The following is an 18,951-nucleotide window of genomic DNA, read 5'->3' on the forward strand; positions in this document are numbered from 1 at the left end:
GAAGAGAGTTAATACTGTAATGATTTTGTATAGTGACAGATAGTCACTGGAGTTGTGGTGATCATTTCATAATGTATTTAATTGTTGGATCACCATGTCGTACACCTGAAACTAACACAATATTTTATAGGCAACTATATTTCAATTTAAATAAAAAGAAGAAAAAAAAGCAGGGCCTTAGAAATGTTGTTTCTTTATTCCGTCCCTGTTTCAAATTCATGTTACGGTTTTGGTCAGGTAATGGACAAGAAGTGTCATCAGTGGGTGTGTTGCCCAAGGTGGGCTGACTGGCGGGACTCTGTCCAAAGGTGCCCATGTTTAGATTCTGACACAGAATGATGAATAGGTCACAGTGGCTTTTTCTGTATTGTATTGTATTGTATTTGTTCATTTTCTTTTATTTATTTATTTTATTTTTATTTATTTATTTTTGGCTGTGTTGGGTCTTTGTTGCTGCATGTGGGCTTTCTCTAGTTGCAGCCAGTAGGGGGGCTACTTTTTGTTGCAGTGCACAGGCTTCTCACTGCGGTGGCTTCTCTTGTTTCAGAGCACAGGCTCTAGGCACGTGGGCTTCAGTAGTTGTGGCTCGCGGGCTCTAGAGCACAGGTTCAGTAGTTGTGGCACGCAGGCTTAGTTGCTCCACTACAAGTGGGATCTTTCCGGACCAGGGCTCGAACCCGTGTCCCCTGCATTGGCAGGCGGATTCTTAACCACTGTGCCACCAGGGAAGCCCTATTTTTTTTATCTTTAGTTTAACTTTTCCTTTTTTGCTGTGTAGTCCTCCTCATCAGTCTTCTGCTCTTGGTATCAGCATTGTCATCCTCATCATCTTCAACTGCCCATTTGCATGTAGCTGCCTCAGCCGCTTCATCTTCCTCTCCATTCTCTTCTTCACCATGTCTTTCATCTTCCTCCTCTTCCTCTTCCTCATCACTTTCTTCCTCTTCTTCACCTACATCTTGCTTCCTATTTTTCTCATTAGCATTCCCGCTAGCAAGTGTGGCTCCTCTACTCTCCCCCTCTCCACAATTTCCTTTTTCTCCTTCAAATCCTTGGTGGTGATCTTGTACCTGGTGACCATGGCTATGCCTGACATCGTGGGGCATGCCAGTGATTCCATGCAGTGGATTAAAATTGTTCAGTTGTTCAGTTAGTTATAGCAGAGGCAGTGTGGTAGCCAAGAACATAGACTTTGAAGTCAGTTAGGTCCTAGTTCTACTTCTACAGGCTATGAGATCTCAGGCAAGTTATTTAAACTCTCTAAACCTCAGGGTCCTCATCTGGAAAATGGGGATAGTAACACCTAGTTCCTAATGCTGTTATGATGATCAAATGACATGGTATATTTAAAGTTCTCAGTATTGCCTCTGGTGTGAAATGGCCAATTAATGATAGTTGCTAGATTAATAATAATAATTTTATTCAAGTAGTAGGATTGACCAAATGAAGTGTCTGTGTATGGGATATCAGTTCACAGAGTGAAGGAGCAAGTGTGATATAAAAACTAACAGGGTTGGGGCTTCCCTGGTGGAGCAATGGTTGAGAATCTGCCTGCTAATGCAGGGGACATGGGTTCGAGCCCTGGTCTGGGAGGATCCCGCATGCCGTGGAGTGGCTGGGCCCGTGAGCCACAACTACTAAGCCTGCGCGTCTGGAGCCTGTGCTCCGCAACAAGAGAGGCCGCGATAGTAAGAGGCCCGCGCACCGCGATGGCCCCCGCTTGCCACAACTAGAGAAACCCTCGCACAGAAACGAGGACCCAACACAGCAAAAATAAATTAATTAATTAATAAACTCCTACCCCAACATCTTCTAAAAAAACCAAAAAACCCCCAAAAAACAGAGTGCAGGCCCTGCACACACACACACACACACACACACACACACACACACACACAAACTAACAGGGTTGGGCTTCCCTGGTGGCGCAGTGGTTGGGAGTCCGCCTGCCGAGGCAGGGGACATGGGTTCGTGCCCCGGTCTGGGAAGATCCCACATGCCGCGCAGCGGCTGGGCCCGTGAGCCATGGCCTCTGAGCCTGCGTGTCCGGAGCCTGTGCTCCGCAACGGGAGAGGTCACGGCAGTGAGAGGCCCGCGTACTGCAAAAAAAAAAAAAAAAAAAAAAACTAACAGGGTTGGGTTATTCAGGAAAGATGACTGCCCCAGGGGTTATGGGTGGGACGATGTATATAATGTATACATTTAATCCCCACTTATATTTAATCCCCACTTAAAGGTCTGGAACATCCTTGGATTCAGGGAATTAGTCCCACTTCCAAGCAGAGGAGATATAATAAGCACCAAGTCAGAAAGCACATCACAACAGAATTGGCCTTAGCACACCAGCACTAATTTAGGCTAGCCACGCAGCTAGGTCCTGGATTGCATCTCTGTGACCGAGTGCCTACCCTGGTAGGCAAAATGCTAAATGTGTCCTCTTCAACCCCTACAACTTCCCATCTCCTCTTTGATTATCCAATCAAACACTAATCTAGGTACTGCTGGGAAGGGATTTTGCTGATGGAATTCAGTTATTAATGAATTGACCTTAAAATAGGGAGATTATCCTGGATAATCTGAATGAGCCCAGTGTAATCACACGAGCCCTTAGAAGTAGAATTGGAGGCAGCAGAGTAAGGCAGAGAGATGTGGCAGAAGTCGTAGGCCAACGAACGATGATGCAGAAGGGGAAGTTGGAGAGATTTGAGGAGAGGGACTCAAAACTGCCATTTTGGACAGCAAAGAGAGCCATAAACCAGGGAATGAAAATGGCCTGAAGAGGATGAAAATGACTCCTGGCTGACAGCCAGCAAGGAAATAGGGACCCCAGTCCGACAACCACAAGTAACTGGATTCTACCAACAATTTGGATGACCTTGGAAGTAGATTTTTCCCAGACTCTCTCAAGAAGAGCCCAACTGGCTGACGTCTTGACTTTGGGAATGTGAAACCCAGAGCAGAGAAACCAGTTGACCCAACCTGTACTTCTGACCTACAGAAACAATGAAATAATAAATCTGGGTTGTTTTCAACCATCAGATTTGTAGTAATTTTTTACAGCAGTGATAGAAAACTAACATGCCTATTTTGTCCCAATACAGCATACAGATCATCCTTTAAAAACCCAGGTCAAATCATGTCGTTTCCAACCATAAGCACCTGCATCTCTTTGTGAAGGGCTCTCTCTGGCCTCAGGAATCCACTTGGAAGAGCAGGATAATTAACCATGCCCTCCTAGGATCAGCCCCTAGCCAATGACGGACTGGAATCGGTAGATGCATTCCCCCAGCTCCCTCACCACTCCTTGGGGATACTCTGAGGTGTCTCCCAGAGTTCTCTTGTGGGACTGAGTCTTGGCTCCCACAGTGGTAACCTGCTGATTAACACACCCTTTACTGGATTTGTCCCTTTCCCTGTCTCACTTCCTTACTCCCTTACTAGTGCTTCCTGGGATCACCTCCCAAATAAATGACTTGCACCTATGTCCTTGTCTCTGGGTCTGCTTCAGAAGGAACTCAACCTAAGACACTGAACTTATGAGCTGGCTGGAGGTACAGGAAGCCAAGCAGGTTGCTATAACATTTTTTTTTAATGTAAAAACTAAGGTATATCTACCTTCTGAGGTTTCGATCTGAGCAGGCATGGAATCAACACAAAGGACATGGGCTTTAGAATAACACAGGCGTGGATTTGAATCCCTGCTTGACCATGTATTAACTGAAAAAACATAGGCAAGTTACTTAACCTTTTGAGGTCTGTGCTTCATCCTCTGGAAAATGGAATTAATAATATCTACCTTTAATTTTGTGAAATTTGTATGAAGTAATGCGTGTAATTAAATTAGTCTCTTCCTGTATTTACATGTTATGTCACAGTATGTTACAGACGGCAGGGACTGTAGTCAAACACCTTTAGTTCTAGATGGGAGATCTGAGACTTAGAGGCCAAGAAGCTTGCTCCAATTCACAGTGTTGGTGTTAAACTGAAGATTTTTTTGATAGTACATTCACGAGTTCAAAAATTAAAACTATATACAAGGGAAACAGCAGATCTTTTTATTCAAAAAGTGAAGAGGCGGGCTTCCCTGGTGGCGCAGCGGTTAAGAGTCCGCCTGCCGATGCAGGGGACACGGGTTCGTGCCCCAGTCTGGGAAGATCCCACATGCCGCGGAGTGGCTGGGCGCGTGAGCCATGGCCGCTGAGCCTGCGCGTCCCGAGCCTGTGCTCCGCAACGAGAGAGGCCACAACAGTGAGAGGCCCTCATACCGCAAAAAAAAAAAAAAAAAAAAAAGTGACGAGGCCAGATTTTTCTCCTGATATAAGACACTGAGAGCAAAGCTAATAATAATCCTTTAGGAAACTTCTGGTTACAAAACAAGCAGCACGATGGCCAAGGAAAACAAGCAAGGAAGCTTTTCTAAAATCCAGGGGTATTTCCCCCTCTCTGTTAACAACTGACGGCAAACAGTCTGGCTACATTCAGGAAGGGCTCTTTCAGTGAACCAGCCCATGTGCAATTATTTCTCCTGCTTGGGAATTCACCGCTGGAGTTGGCTCATTTTGAAGATATTCCCACTGTTAATTCTTGGATTCCAAAACAGAAAACGGAAGCGTCAAGATAAGGTGCTGCCAAGCAGGAAGCAAGGAAACACATTAGAACTGAAGTCTCAGAATCGTGCCAGAAGTTTTAAAAGGGAAATTAGTGGAAATTACAGAGTCCTTTTGAATCAGACAAGAAAGGAGACTAACTTAATATATACCGACTTATGGTACTTCTTTAGAGCTATTCTCTTCCTTTGGTTAAAAACCATTTACTTTCCATGTACGAGAAGTCAAAACATCGACTCATCCTAAATATTTTCTGAATTTGCCCAACACTGTTACAAATGGTGCCTCTAGTCTTCCAGTAGAGAGGGTGTCAGTAACTGTAGTGACATTTTGGTCAAAATTGTACTTAGAGCTGAGCACCAGCCATGGGGTCTTGATATTCTCTCCCAAATTAGGTGACCCTGGGCCAATCTATCTCAAAGTATGGTAGGATTTGGGTATCTGTATCAGAATTACCTGAATATTCATTTAAAGTACGGATTCCTGGTCCCTGGGTGCGGGAGTGCAGACAGAGAGCCCAGGTCTCCTACTTGACCCAGGTGTTCTGAGATAGCTACACATCCAAAGAAGTGAACATGCCTTTCTGGAGAATGACTTTAGAGGGAACCAGACTAATTTTCTATCAAATATGCTTATGTTTCAGTCAAGCAAGAAATGCCATTCTACACCATGATGGCATACTGTTATTAATTTTATTTCACAATTTTGGGTGTGCAAGAAATATCATATTTGTATTCTGCAAATAGTATTGAATCTTTATTGGGATTTCGTCTCCCTACCTTAGACTCTACAGAAGTACTTTAGATGTTAGCAGAGTCGAACTTGGGGGGAAGTTACCAAAGCTTTCAAAAATAAGCACCTAGCGACACTGCCCAGAGATGAGGGAACCAAGAACTACTGTCCATGCTTCATAGTTCCCTTCAGCACTGAGGAACCAAAGCTAAATTCACACTTTAATAGATGGTCTTGCCACATGTGCTTATGGCCGATGCTACTTCCCATTAAACCCAATAATCTCCTGTCCATGGCTTTTATTTGTCCCTATCTATGGAAGGTGAACAGGATGGCCTTGAGTGACACTGTAACATTTGCCTTGGGAACCCTAACCTTCTCTTTCTGTCTTTCCCTCACTCCCTCAGGGATGTCCCATCACCATAAAGGTGAGAATGAGTTGGGCTGGGCACAGAAGCAAAAGCGGTTGATGTCCTTGGTGCCCCTTTACAGGACGTGGAGGAGAGGCCAGGGCACTTCCAGGAAAAGGGATGATAAAGCCAGGAAGGGTGGCACCTCAGAGACAAAATAGCCCTGGTGGTGGAGCCTGGGGTGTGCCTCTGTTTGCAGCATCTTCTTTCCTTTTCTCTTTGCCTCTCCAAGTTGGAGACTGTAACGGGTATCCATATGAGGCCAGGGTTGAAAATGGAGCAGTCCAGGGACAGCCGGCTACATCTTCTGAGCTTGGGAGACTCAATAGGGCCTTGAGGGACCTCTAATCAGCCTGCTACTTGGGACATTAGGTTTATTTGAGGAAGAGGAGATAATATTCAACACCCCCAGTTATTCCACGCTCACGCAAATGATATGTTCGCAACTTATTAAAAAATAAAACATATACAGATTACGTATTAACCCAGCTTCACATCCTTCTCTGAAATCTAAATAAACACTTGTGACTGACTGCTCTTCCACATTTACTGAGCCATAGCGATCACGTTACATAAGTAAAGTCTGATTAAAAAAAATAATGTCAGTATCTAGAAAATATAAGAGAGAGGGAGGTGGATGATAACGTCTCTGTTCAGAGCCAGGCAGTTTTAGGAGTTAAATTAGCTAACTGGGTTATTTATTTAATTTTTAAAATCAGTTGTACTCATTGGAATTTTTCTTCTCTTTGCCTGTTTGGCTTAGGTCTTTATGTGCATAGAAAGAGCCAGGGCTAACATGTGTAATGAGACAAATTAACCTGTTATTCCCCGCCTCATTCCCCTGCCACTACTACTTCATGCCTGCTTAGAGTACATTCTTAGATGTCCTATTCTAAAAAACTGTAATTATAGAATATTAGCTTCACTTGATCTCTATAGAACATGGAAAGTAAAAGATTCCCATTTACTGTCTCTACGGTTTGAATTAAACAAGATGCAGAGATGGGGAATGGTGATTGTATATAACTGCCCCAAAGAAATGCCAGTATAAAGAGCAGGAATCAGTGATATTTTATATATATAAAATATATATATATATATTATATATATATATATATACCCTTCAGTTGCATTTAGACACAGAATTCTTTAAACTGTGTTCTTTTTACTATAAAAGTAATAGAGGGTCATTGCAAAAACTGGGAAAACCTGAAAATAAACATGAAAGTTATAAAAATAACCCCTGAAGCCTGCCATCTAGAAATCCATTGTTAACATTTTGATACATTTTTTATGTTTTTGCAATTCACATTAAAAAATTTTAAACCAAATTTGGGTAAATTAAACACGAGTATATATAGTTTTCATTTTTATTTTCTCACTGAACAAATCATGAATGTTTTCCCGACAGGAATATCTAAGTCTGTTTCCCATTTTTCTTATATTTAAGAAACAAGGCATTATTTCAGACATTTAAGTGGGAGATATTGTTTCTAGTAATTTAGCCATAACTATACACAGAATCTGAGGATTAACATTTACTTCATGATTCATTCCAATTAGGTATTGTACCTTAAAATGGATTGAGTTGGTAGGTGAGAAAGAGAAAAAAAGTGAGTGATGACATAATTGACTGGTATGGGGTAGGAAAATTGAGGGTAATAGTCCATAGATGACACAACTATTCTTAGTTTGCTTAGGGTGATGAAATTCTGATTGCTACCACAATTTCAGGAGAGGGACTACTAATAAGCAAAGGTAAAAAAATTTTAAAGACATAGCTTTTATGTTTTGGGGATTAAAACCATGCATTTGTGTCATATCAATAGAATTCATGTAAAATTAAAAGGTATGTAAAAAAGGAGAATTCATTTTGACATCATTGTAATTTTTCGCATTATGGATATTCCTGGGAAACTTTTTGGATGCTGTCTGGGAATTCCTCTTTACTGGCTTTGGACATATCCTCCTATTACTCACAGGAAGCGTCGTTCTATAAAGCAGCTCCAGCAGGAGCAGAGCTCCAGTGTTCTTGGCTGACCTCGCATCAGAACTGCAAGAGTGGCAGAAGCAGCAGCAACTCAGGAGGAATCTGACACCGAAACAACTGCTTCACCGAACAGGTAAGTGCAAGAAGTCTTTTACTTAATTAATCTGGCCATGAAACCCAGATTATTAATATGAACAGATAGTCAAGAAGCCTTCGATAAAAGATCTGTGCAAGCTCTTATTGTATTCAGACAAGTTAAAACCTGGCTTTTCTCTTTGACCTAAATGATGAGAATCTTAACTTTTACATGTATTCATTTGGGTAAACTTCTTTGAAGTGAAGATGGTGGCAAAAGATTTCAATCCTTTATCTGAAAATATTATGATGTCGCTCTACGCATCATTGTAGAATGATTTGAGTAACTGGTAGCCTGGGACTTCATTCTATAATTAATTTTGTACTTTCGCCCCCAGAAAAGCATTTCAAGTCTAATCTTGGGATCAAAAGAAGTCTTGAAGTCATGATTGCTTCACAGTTTCTCTCTGCTCTCACTTTCGGTAAGTCAATGCCCGTAGTTAGAAAAGGGTTTCTTATCCTTGGCACTACTGACATTTTGGACCAGATAAGTCTTCCTTGTGGGGGCTGTCCTGTGCATTGTAGGTTGTTTAGCACCATTCCTGGCCTCTCCTCACAATGTGTTGTGCCCTGGGCTAGGAGCAATTTACCTCATGTGTCTCAGCTTCCTTACGTATAAAGAGTTGATCATAAATAACCTATTTCCCAGAGGCATTTTGAGGATTCAGTATTGTGGGTCACGTAAAGTGCCTCCGACAGTGCATATTTAGTGCCCCCCAAAGCTTAGTTATTCTGATTATTATTCTACTATTAGGCAGGTATATTGGGTAGGTTATGGTGGGTGAAGCACCAAGTGGAAGGGCAACCACAAAAGAGATACACAGTAAATGGTAGTTTCTCCATTCGTACCCATTCTTACTTTGGAAAAGGTGAAAAAAGGTTGAGTCAACCCAAAGGCCACTAGATGCCCAAAAAAAGACAACAAAAGGTCCAGTTAACAGAGTCAAACCATAGCAGGACTAAACTTTCCCATTCCTTTCACATTTTCCCCCTTAGTGCTTCTCCTGTTTAAGGAAAGTGGAGCCTGGTCTTACAACGCCTCCACGGAACCCATGACGTTTGATGAGGCCAGTGCTTATTGCCAGCAAAGGTACACACATCTGGTTGCAATTCAAAACCAGGAAGAGATTAAACACCTGAACTCCACATTCAGCTATTCACCAAGTTATTACTGGATCGGAATCAGGAAGGTCAACGATACCTGGACCTGGATAGGGACCCAGAAGCCTTTGACTGAAGAGGCCACAAACTGGGCTCCAGGTGAACCAAACAATAAGCAAAGCAACGAGGATTGTGTAGAGATCTACATCAAGAGAGAAAAGGACTCGGGCAAGTGGAACGATGAGAGATGCAGCAAAAAGAAGCTAGCCTTGTGCTACACAGGTAGGGAGTTTGTGGCAGCAGTGGGAGGGAGATTCAGTGTGTGAGCATCTTGACAGATTGTGGACTGTATGCAAAAACTGGTCTCTATTGTGGGAAATTTATGTTCTAAAAGATACGGTTTTAAAACATTCTGTTTGATGTTTTAAAACAGAATGTGTTTTTGCTTCTTTGTGTGAATGTAGACAAGAATGTATGTATTTATGTATACATATATGCATATATATAGGTCTATACTTATATACAGTGTGTGTACAAACACATGATACATTTTTAGCTACCTGTTGTTTATGTGCCGTAGGGGAACTCTCTTTAGAGTTTGTGATAAAGGGAATTTTCTATTTGGGGAGCCAGTTACAGCTATACCCCTGACATTAACATCAAGGTTTAAAATGGTTGAGCCTAGGGCTTCCCTGGTGGCACAGTGGTTGGGAGTCCACCTGCCGGTGCAAGGGACACGGGTTTGTGCCCTGGTCCGGGAGGATCCCACATGCCGCGGAGCGGCTGGGCCCGTGAGCCGTGGCTGCTGAGCCTGCGCGTCCGGAGCCTGTGCTCTGCAACGGGAGAGGCCACAGCAGTGAGAGGCCCGTGTAGCGCAAAAGAAAAAAAAAAAATGGTTGAGCCTAAAACTCAGCTTTGGCATTTCATCAAGCACTTCTGTTAAAATCTCTGGCACTCTGTATCATTGGTGACATCCCCGTTACACACTATTGACCCTGAATTCCTAAAGAAACTCATTTGAAGCACAATAACAATCGTCATCACAGACTGTCTTTTCCACAGCTGCCTGTACCCCGACATCCTGCAGCGGCCACGGTGACTGTAGAGAGACCGTCAACAGCCACACTTGTCAGTGCCACCCCGGCTTCACGGGACTCAAGTGTGAGCAAGGTAAGGCTTGGTCTCACCTTTTTCTTCGCTAGAGATGGTAGGAGGATTTTGTGTCCGCTGGCTTCGGAGTCAGGTCTGCATGCCTTCCCTTCCCTGGGGCATATGGTTTCAGAAGGTGGTTAAGAGCTGAGGCTATGAAGTCAGACCCTCCTGGCTTTGAATCCCAGATTCACCACTTATTAATTACAGCACCTTGACAACATAGTTAAACTCTCTGAGTCCCAGTTTTCTCATTGTAAAATGAGGACAATATAGTACCAACTTCACAGGCTTATGGTTTGGATGATGTGAACAAATGCAGACACAACATTTTCATAGTGCCTGCTATTCAATAAACAGTAGTGGGCTTCCCTGGTGGCGCAGTGGTTGAGAGTCCGCCTGCCGATGCAGGGGACGCGGGTTCGTGCCCCGGTCCGGGAAGATCCCACATGCCGCGGAGCGGCTGGGCCCGTGAGCCATGGCCGCTGAGCCTGCGTGTCCGGAGCCTGTGCTCCGCAACGGGAGAGGCAACAAAAGTGAGAGGCCCGCGTACCGCAAAAAAAAAAAAAAAAAAAAAAGGTCAATAAACAGTAGTTATAGTTTCCAGGGTTCTTCCCACCTGATAAGGTGAGAGAGGAGTAGAATTGATTTGGTTTCCCTTTTCAGTTGTGACCTGTCAGGCACAGGAAGCCCCTGAGCATGGAAGCCTGGTTTGCAACGACCCTTTGGGGAAATTCAGCTACAATTCTTCCTGCTCTGTCAGCTGTGGGGAGGGCTATCTCCCAAGCAGCCCGGAGGCCACACAGTGCACTTCCTCCGGAGAATGGAGTGTTCCTCTTCCAGCCTGCAATGGTAAGTCTCTCTCAGAAGGCACAGAACATTCTCTAACTCATCCCTCATTGCCTTACTTTTTATCCAGTTTATACCATTTTCAGCACGTCAGGGAAAGTTCTTTTAAACTTGTCCTAATTAAACAAGTTCTAATTAAACTTGTTCTCTTGGCCAATATATATGGCCAGTATGGTACCAGCTGGCTTTGAGAGAGGTTTTGATCCTATGTTTGACATAAGTGTTTCTGAGGCTCCGGTGATTTGTAAGAAAACACATAAAACAGTGGAACCATACTCTTAACATCTTAATGACTTTCCCCTTTCTCTGTTTAACCTCACCCATGCAACTGGACCAATTTAAGAGCATGATAATCACGCAGCCTCAGTATACCCTTTTCTCTCTGTCTTATCTTTCTAGGCCAAAGACAAAAAAATTCTTTCCTCCAGGTCATGCTGGGTTAAAATAAATGAATGTTCTGTGTACGTCGGGATTGTTTTTTTTATCACTAGTCATAAATCCTGATCTAGAATCTGTTATTTTTCTTTGTTTTTGCCTTATGTAAAATAGATCAGAGACCTGATGAGAGATCTGATAAAATAGATCAGAAACCATTTAGCACAGTCAGAGTCAATCAGAGAAGATGAAAATACCAAGAAAAAAGCATAAAAACTTTATCGGATGTGCGCATGTCCCCAAGGATGAACGCAGGGCTTTGGGAATCTACCCTCTGATCTATCTTACTGTATTATAAATTCCAGTTCAATAAGAAGTGAATATGTCACTCTTCTGTAAAGTTCATGGTATTCTTTCAAATCCCCAGTGGCTAAGTGTGATGCTTTGAGAAGTCCTGTCAATGGAGTTGTGAAATGTTTCCAAAGCCACGGAAGCTTCCTGTGGAACACCACCTGTGAATTTGAGTGTAATGAAGGATATAAACTCACTGGACCCCAGCACCTGCAGTGTATCTCCTCTGGGATATGGGACAACAAGAAACCAACATGTAAAGGTACGGTAGTTCTACATCAGGATTTATATTGTAAACATTCTTTTTCCTCAACCTATACTCCAAATGGGAAAGCCAGACCTGCTAATGTAAATTGGGACATGTGTTACAGCTGTGACGTGTGATGCCGTCAGCCATCCTCAGAATGGCGCTGTGAGCTGTAGCCACTCCCCTGCTGGAGAGTTCACCTATAAGTCATCCTGCCACTTCACCTGTGCAGAAGGCTTCGTGTTGCAGGGGCCAGCCCAGGTTGAATGCACTACCCAGGGGCAATGGACACAGCAGGTCCCAGTTTGTGAAGGTAAGCCTGAGAGTCTCCTTTACACTCTCCCTTTCTCAAAGAGCAGCAGTCTTCAAATGTGAAGCACTGAAAATGAAACCTGATGCCTACTTTAACTATAGTAATCAGATCTGATGGGCAACATTCATCTTATATTTTTGAGATGCGTATAAAAGAACTGTCCAGGGAAAGGATTGTATGTAGTAAGAGTGGATGCTTTGCTGGTTTCTTAACTGTACTGGACTAACATAACTTTATAGACATTGGCATGGAGTAAGCAGAAATCTTAATCTGAAGGGAAATCACATTAGAAAATTTACAAAGTAGGATTATGAGAACATGACTTGATTCCAAAGTACTTGTCATACCTTTCTTCTGAAATTGCTCATGACTAGCAGTGATGAAAATGTTTCAAGTGTGGTGTCAGATATAGAGACACACTTAATATATACGTAAGCACTAAAATTTAGTTTAATTTAATTTAATAAAGCAAGATCAAGAACATTGAAAGCAAGCAGTTCTCACTATCAGGAACTGGCATTTTTGTAGCCAAATAGAGCACAGAATGATTTACAGTGGAAAAAGACACAAGACAAAAACCAAACTGCAAAGCAGACAAATTTTATGTGGCTGCCTTCTTATCCTCCTTTCTTTTTGGCCTCATCTGTCAGCATCCAGGACCCATAAGTTGCTCCCTGACTACATAAAATCTTTCTCCTAACCCTGACTTCTTTCACATATCAGAACAGAGCTCAGGAACCACTGGTCCTGTTAAAGGCTGTCCTTTAATTAGTACCCCTGTCAATGAAGGGACTGGAATTCAAAGAAAACACAGCCATCTTCCCACTTGTCCAGGGACTAATGAAGAGTCTTGAATTCTCTGAGTATTCCTTTGTCCAAAGTGATCTGGGTTCAGTCGTCAAATGCCAAGTACTATCCAGTTCCACTACATTATTCTCTGACCATAATTTTGGTAGCTCTGCTTTCCCGTGAAAGCTTTGTCTAGCCCAGAGAGAGGCTACGTGAGTTGTCTCCTGAAAGACAACTAGTCTAGTGTTTCTAGTACTTCTGAAAGTTTCCAAAGTGGGTTCATGGGTGAGTTTTCCTGTGAGCACTATTGAAGAGCTAGGGACTTGGTTACCTTGGGAAATCTGTTGCTGCCCGATAAAAACGAACCTCTCATGTACTCACTCATGTCTTCCAGCTGTGAAATGTGATGCTATCCCTCAGCCCAGAAGTGGTTCAGTGAACTGTACCCATTCCCCCACTGGAGAGTTTACCTACAAGTCCTCCTGTGCCGTCAGCTGTGAGGAAGGCTTTGAATTACGTGGATCGGCTCAACTTGAGTGCACATCTCAGGGACAGTGGACACAGGAGGTCCCCTCCTGCCAAGGTAGGACTGAATTCAATCTTTAAAGGAGTATAGGTCAAGTACCTTAAAACATTTCTGAACCTAGATCGCCCCAAGGGACTTGATCCTAATTTCCTACATGCTGAAAACTAAGTAGTGCTTATAAGTTACACTTATTGGTGACTTTTCTGCCCGTTTTAAAAACGTTCCGGTAGATTTTTCTTAACCTCTACCCATGTCCTATCGTTTGCAGCGGTACAGTGTTCAAGTTTGGAGGTTCCCGGAAAGATCGACATAAACTGCAGTGGGGAGCCTGTGTTTGGCACCAAGTGTACATTTTCATGTCCTGAAGGATGGACGCTCAATGGCTCTGCGGCTCTGACATGTGGTGCCACAGGACACTGGTCTGGGATGCTGCCTACTTGTGAAGGTGAAGCATTGATTGATGGTGGTTGTCTGGGGGACAAGAGAGAAGAAAGGGAGCTAAGAAAGGAAGCTATCTGGCTGCAGTAATGAACTACCCAGTGTATCCAAGCCAGAAAGGTCAGAAAGGTTACCCAGGTTAACATTAGTGGATGGACATTTCATTTTATGGGGATAAAGAGAAAACAGAAGAAGTGACATGTCAGTGGAATTTTGATAAAAGGAGAGCTAGTGGGAAAAGTTGGGGGGTGGGAAGGGAAATGAGAGAGAGAGTGAGAAAAAGAGGGAGGGAGGGAGGGAGGGAGGGAGAGAGGGAGGGAGGGAGGGAGGGACAGAGAGAGAGAGAGAGAGAGCGAGAGAGAGAGAGAGAGAGAGAGAGAGAGGTTAACCAAGGTGTGCTGTGAAAGCTTGGTAGGTTAGAGCTCTGCCTAGCCAGGCTGGGAGATAAGCTCGCAAAAGGTGGTTTGGGGCTGACCTCTAAGGCCTTTAGTACCATGTCTCTGCCTCATGTATTGAACTAGATGACTCTTCTGCTTTGTACACTGTAATCAGTGCACAAAGGGCAAATGGACAGAACAGAAAGACTTTGAATTTAATTCCTTCTCATGACAGTTTACCCCCCTCTGTTTCCTTAGCTCCTTCTAAGTCCCAAACTCCCTTGGCAGTTGGACTTTCTGCTGCTGGGGTCTCCCTCATGACATTAGCATCATTTCTCCTCTGGCTTCTGAAACGCCTTCAGAAGAAAGGTAAGGGCATTTATGAATGTACTCCAAAAAGGTTTTTGAAAAAAATTATTTTCTCATTGATGAGTCACGTTATCTCTCACAGATTTAAAAAGTAATTAGAATCTAGTCACTAGTCATTAAACACTAATAAACTGCAGGGTAATTAAGCAGAAGTCTTAGGGAAAGAGTTTCAGGAAATACAAATGTTAGTGTGCTAACATGGTACAACTCCAGGGGATGCTATTCACATTGAATGCTGTGGTCCCCCTGGGAGTTGTTGCAATGAGGCTGCCATAATTAGCAGTCCTGGGAAAATCAATAAAATGTTTCCAAAAATTTTATTTGGAATACAGGCTTAAATATGGGAGTATCTCAGGGGATATGCAAACACATCTAGCCACACTCCTGGTTTGTTTGACCTACAGAGTCTTTAGTATTTTTTGAATTAAGTTCTGACATTTACAGAATAGGAAATTTCACATCTAATCCAGACCTGAGATTTCTCATGGCAAATTGGAAGACAGCAGAACCTGGCAAGCAGAGCATGTTGCTATCCGCTTGCATTAGGAAGCTGCTGTGTCCTTTGCATGAGTGCACACTTTGCATCCCCTGCCCTGCCCCCTTGTTGCCACCAAGCTGTGTCTGGGCTCTGATAATTACAGGGGCCGTGTAGGTACTGAGTTTGCAACCCCTGATGAAAAGAGTCATATTGTTTCAGGATTTAATGTATCCTTAAAAGTCATTTAGTCTAAATGAATGGTTTTCTTTCTCTTGCAGCAAAAAAATTTGTTCCTGCCAGGTAAGCTGCACTCTTGTATAAAGCATGCCATTGAACATTTTACACATTTTTCTCTCTTCATGCTGGAAACCAGTGCTTTACTCAGTGTTCTCATGTATTCCACAGCAGCTGCCAAAGCCTTCAATCAGACGGATCCTACCAAACGATTTCCGAGTTAACTTAAGTCCAAAGGAATCAGGTAAGACTTGAAAATCACATATGGTTTTGAAAGAAGATATCTTCTCTACATGTTCTGTTGCTCCTGGAACCTTCTGAACCTGCAGTGTCTAGGGAGGAAATCACCACCTTCATGTTATTCTAGGGCAAGTTGTTTCATGTTTTTGTCGGAGGAGAGGAAAGGAACAAGGATCTGGCCTTTATGGAGTCATTTCATTGATGAACATGAATAATAATAATAGCTAACCCTTATATGGCACTTACTATGTTCTAGGAACCGTTCTAAGCTAGGAATTATATGAGATAAGGGCTACTGTATTTATTATTATATAGGTGAAGGAAATGAGGCACAGAGAACTTAATGCCGAAAATCTCAAAACTAGTAAGTGGTATAGCCAGGATTCACACCCAGGCAGTCTGGCTCTAAAAGCTGTGTTCTTAACCACTCTGCTCTGCTTTGTGACAATTTGGAAGGCTCAAGTCCCCTCTGAATAGATGTTTTTTAATTAATAGACATTTTTGTGTGTGCAGTTTCAGGTTCACAGAAAATTCAGTAGAAAGTACAGAGTTCCAGCATAGCCCCTCGTGCCCTCCAATTTCCTCTATTATTTTTTTAAAATTTATTTATTTATTTTATTTTCGGCTGTGTTGGGTCTTCATTGCTGCCCGCGGGCTTTCTCTAGTTGCGGCGAGTGGGGACTCCCCTTGCTGCGGTGCACGGGCTTCTCATTGCGGTGGCTTCTCTTGTTGCAGAGCACGGGCTCTAGGTGCGCGGGCTTCAGTAGTTGTGGCACGCGGGCTCAGTAGTTGTGGCTCGCGGGCCCTAGAGCGCAGGCTCAGTAGTTGTGGTGCACGGGTTTAGTTGCTCCATGGCATGTGGGATCTTCCCAGACCAGGGCTCGAACCCGTGTCCCCTGCATTGGCAGGTGGATTCTCAACCACTGTGCCACCAGGGAAGCCCTCCTCTATTATTAACATCTTACATTTGTATGGTATTTTGTTACAATCGATGGGCCAGTATTGATATATTATTATTAACTAAATCCCACAGTTTACAGTAGGGTTCACTCCTGGTTTTGTATATTCCATGGGTTTTGACAAATGTATAATGACATGTATCCGCCATTACAGTATCATACAGAATAGTTTCACTATCCCAGCTATATAGGATGTTGCGGTTTGTATCTGGACTAGCCTTGTGAGAGTGCACACAGTTGTCTGTGCTAGAAGGGGAATTTTGTCGCTGCTGTTAGTATGCAAAATATTAAATGTCCTGCCCGCATGCACTCTTATCATTGCAGGAGCACAGGTACATTAGGGAACTAGAACGATACCCTGAAGACGGCAGAGACAGAGAGGTCTGCTTGGGTCTCTGGCCCTACTCACCTACTACACACGCTGGCTGCCTTTATAGCTGGGACTATGGTACCTACAAGGACTTCAACGGACTAAAATCCAGTGGGCAAGTCCAGCCTGCCACCAAAAAGACTCAGTTTTCTCCTTTCCAGTGCTGGCTACTGGAAGGAAAGAATATTCGCTCCCATGCAAGAGTGAAGAGACTAAGGCTCTGGAATCTCAGAATTCCTTTTCTAACTCACCCTTCACTCACTGGAAAATCTTGTGGTGCAACCCACTATTTTGTGGCGCTGTTTCTTTCTTTTGTCCCTCACAGTGTTTCAACTGCTGCTTATGTAGTTGCTGTCATTGGGATGAATAATACGTGTCAAGAGTTTAGAGGAAACAAATTGGTCAAAGATATTCTATTAACAGACCTGGAAAAAAAAATGACAAATTTTTAATGCCATGGGGTGACGACATGGGAAAGGTTGTTAATGGTGGAAATTCTATTTAGCACTCTGTGGGAGTGCAAACACTGTCTCAATCACTTTTATCCCTGTGGGATTCAGTGCTTTTTAAAGTGTTTTTTAGAGGCTGTGTGTTCTTTTTACTTGCATTGACTATAGTATAAAGTCCATAAGTCTTAATTCAGTACAAGTGTGGTAGGGACTTTAAAATATGTAAATATTAGGACGATATTAATTCAGTACAAGTGTGGTAGGGACTTTAAAATATGTAAATATTAGTCCTATAATAATTAGGACTATAAATATTAGGACTATAATAAAAGTTGCTTATCCCAGATCTTTATTAACAAATTCTAAAGTTTCATCTGTAGTAAATGTATTTCAAAAAGGGCAACTACTGTGCCCTAGCAACGCATAAACCAGTATAAAGTTCTGAATGTTTGACTACAGTTTCTTTAAAAACCATGAGTAGTCTCAGGAGAGCAAAATCCGCATGGCAACACACTTGTACACTGTCAGGTATTTTTTCATAGCTATATGGTTTCTATGATGAAAAACTTCCAGGAGGTTAAATGTTCTGATCTGATAAAAGCATAAATGCAAACAAACAAAGGTACAGTTTTATGAATGTCTTTCTTAAAAAAAAACATATAGATATATAAATGTGTTTTGCATTACTACAAAGATGTTTGTCAGATGTGATGTGTCAACATACAATTCTTGTATATTACATAAGATTTTAAATCCATGCTAGAAACATACCATGTAGTGGATCTGTCCAGTGGATTTTTTTTAAAGTCAAGATGTCTAATAAATATTCCCTAATTGTCTTATTCTGTCCGTTCGTGTGTTCTTAAAGAGAGGAAAGCCTGAATGAGCAAGTATTTGTATTTATTTATAAGAGAGTTTAAAATTCCTAAGGAATCCCTAGTCATTGGTTGATCACTGGCCATAAGAGATACTGGGCCAGTAATTGGCAAAGCTGCCCCAACCTTGCAGGATAGTATAAGAATCCAAACTCTCCCACCCTTTCATAACTTAGGATGTGTTGAAAAAGCAAAATTTCAGAGAAGTGCTGGCTGCACACTGGCAAAGACAAAACCAAAAGGAAACAGAGAGATATGATAAGGATCAGAACAGCAGAGGTTATTAAGGGATAAAAGAACTCTGGGAAATAAAGGAGAGAGAGAGAGAAAAAAAAACAAGTATTATGAGCAGGCTACATATGGAATGAATTACTGTTTTCTTTGAAATTGTTCAAATGTTGTAAATGTTTGTATATACTGCATTGGAAATAGCTGTGTGAAATATAAATGTGGTCTGTGTTTGGGTTTTATAAAGTATTTAAAATTATGATTTAAAATGTTTTAAGTATGTATTTATTTAAGCTTATGTCATACCTATTGTATTTGACATGGCATTATGAAGTTTTATAATAAACATGTTTATATTTA

The 18,951-nt window shown here is 42.4% G+C and overlaps 1 protein-coding gene and 1 pseudogene across 1 annotated transcript; one reads left to right on the forward strand and one right to left on the reverse strand.

Annotated features, from left to right (window-relative positions):
- Positions 1 to 747: 747 nt before the first annotated feature.
- Positions 748 to 1,096, reverse strand: LOC113609282 (prothymosin alpha-like; annotated as a pseudogene).
- A 6,682-nt stretch (positions 1,097 to 7,778) lies between these two features.
- Positions 7,779 to 18,951, forward strand: SELE (selectin E). Its single transcript, XM_027086371.1, has 13 exons — positions 7,779 to 7,872; positions 8,213 to 8,296; positions 8,871 to 9,257; positions 10,038 to 10,145; positions 10,791 to 10,976; positions 11,776 to 11,961; positions 12,071 to 12,259; positions 13,443 to 13,631; positions 13,843 to 14,019; positions 14,648 to 14,758; positions 15,515 to 15,536; positions 15,642 to 15,714; positions 16,994 to 18,951. Exons 2-12 carry the CDS (start codon positions 8,260 to 8,262, stop codon positions 15,697 to 15,699), a joined length of 1,650 nt encoding a protein of 549 aa, XP_026942172.1. The 5' UTR covers positions 7,779 to 7,872; positions 8,213 to 8,259; the 3' UTR covers positions 15,700 to 15,714; positions 16,994 to 18,951.

The sequence above is a fragment of the Aethalodelphis obliquidens genome, unplaced genomic scaffold (assembly GCF_003676395.1).
Source record: "Aethalodelphis obliquidens isolate GAN/ISIS:26980383/991018 unplaced genomic scaffold, ASM367639v1 scaffold55, whole genome shotgun sequence".
NCBI classification, from domain to species: domain Eukaryota; kingdom Metazoa; phylum Chordata; class Mammalia; order Artiodactyla; family Delphinidae; genus Aethalodelphis; species Aethalodelphis obliquidens.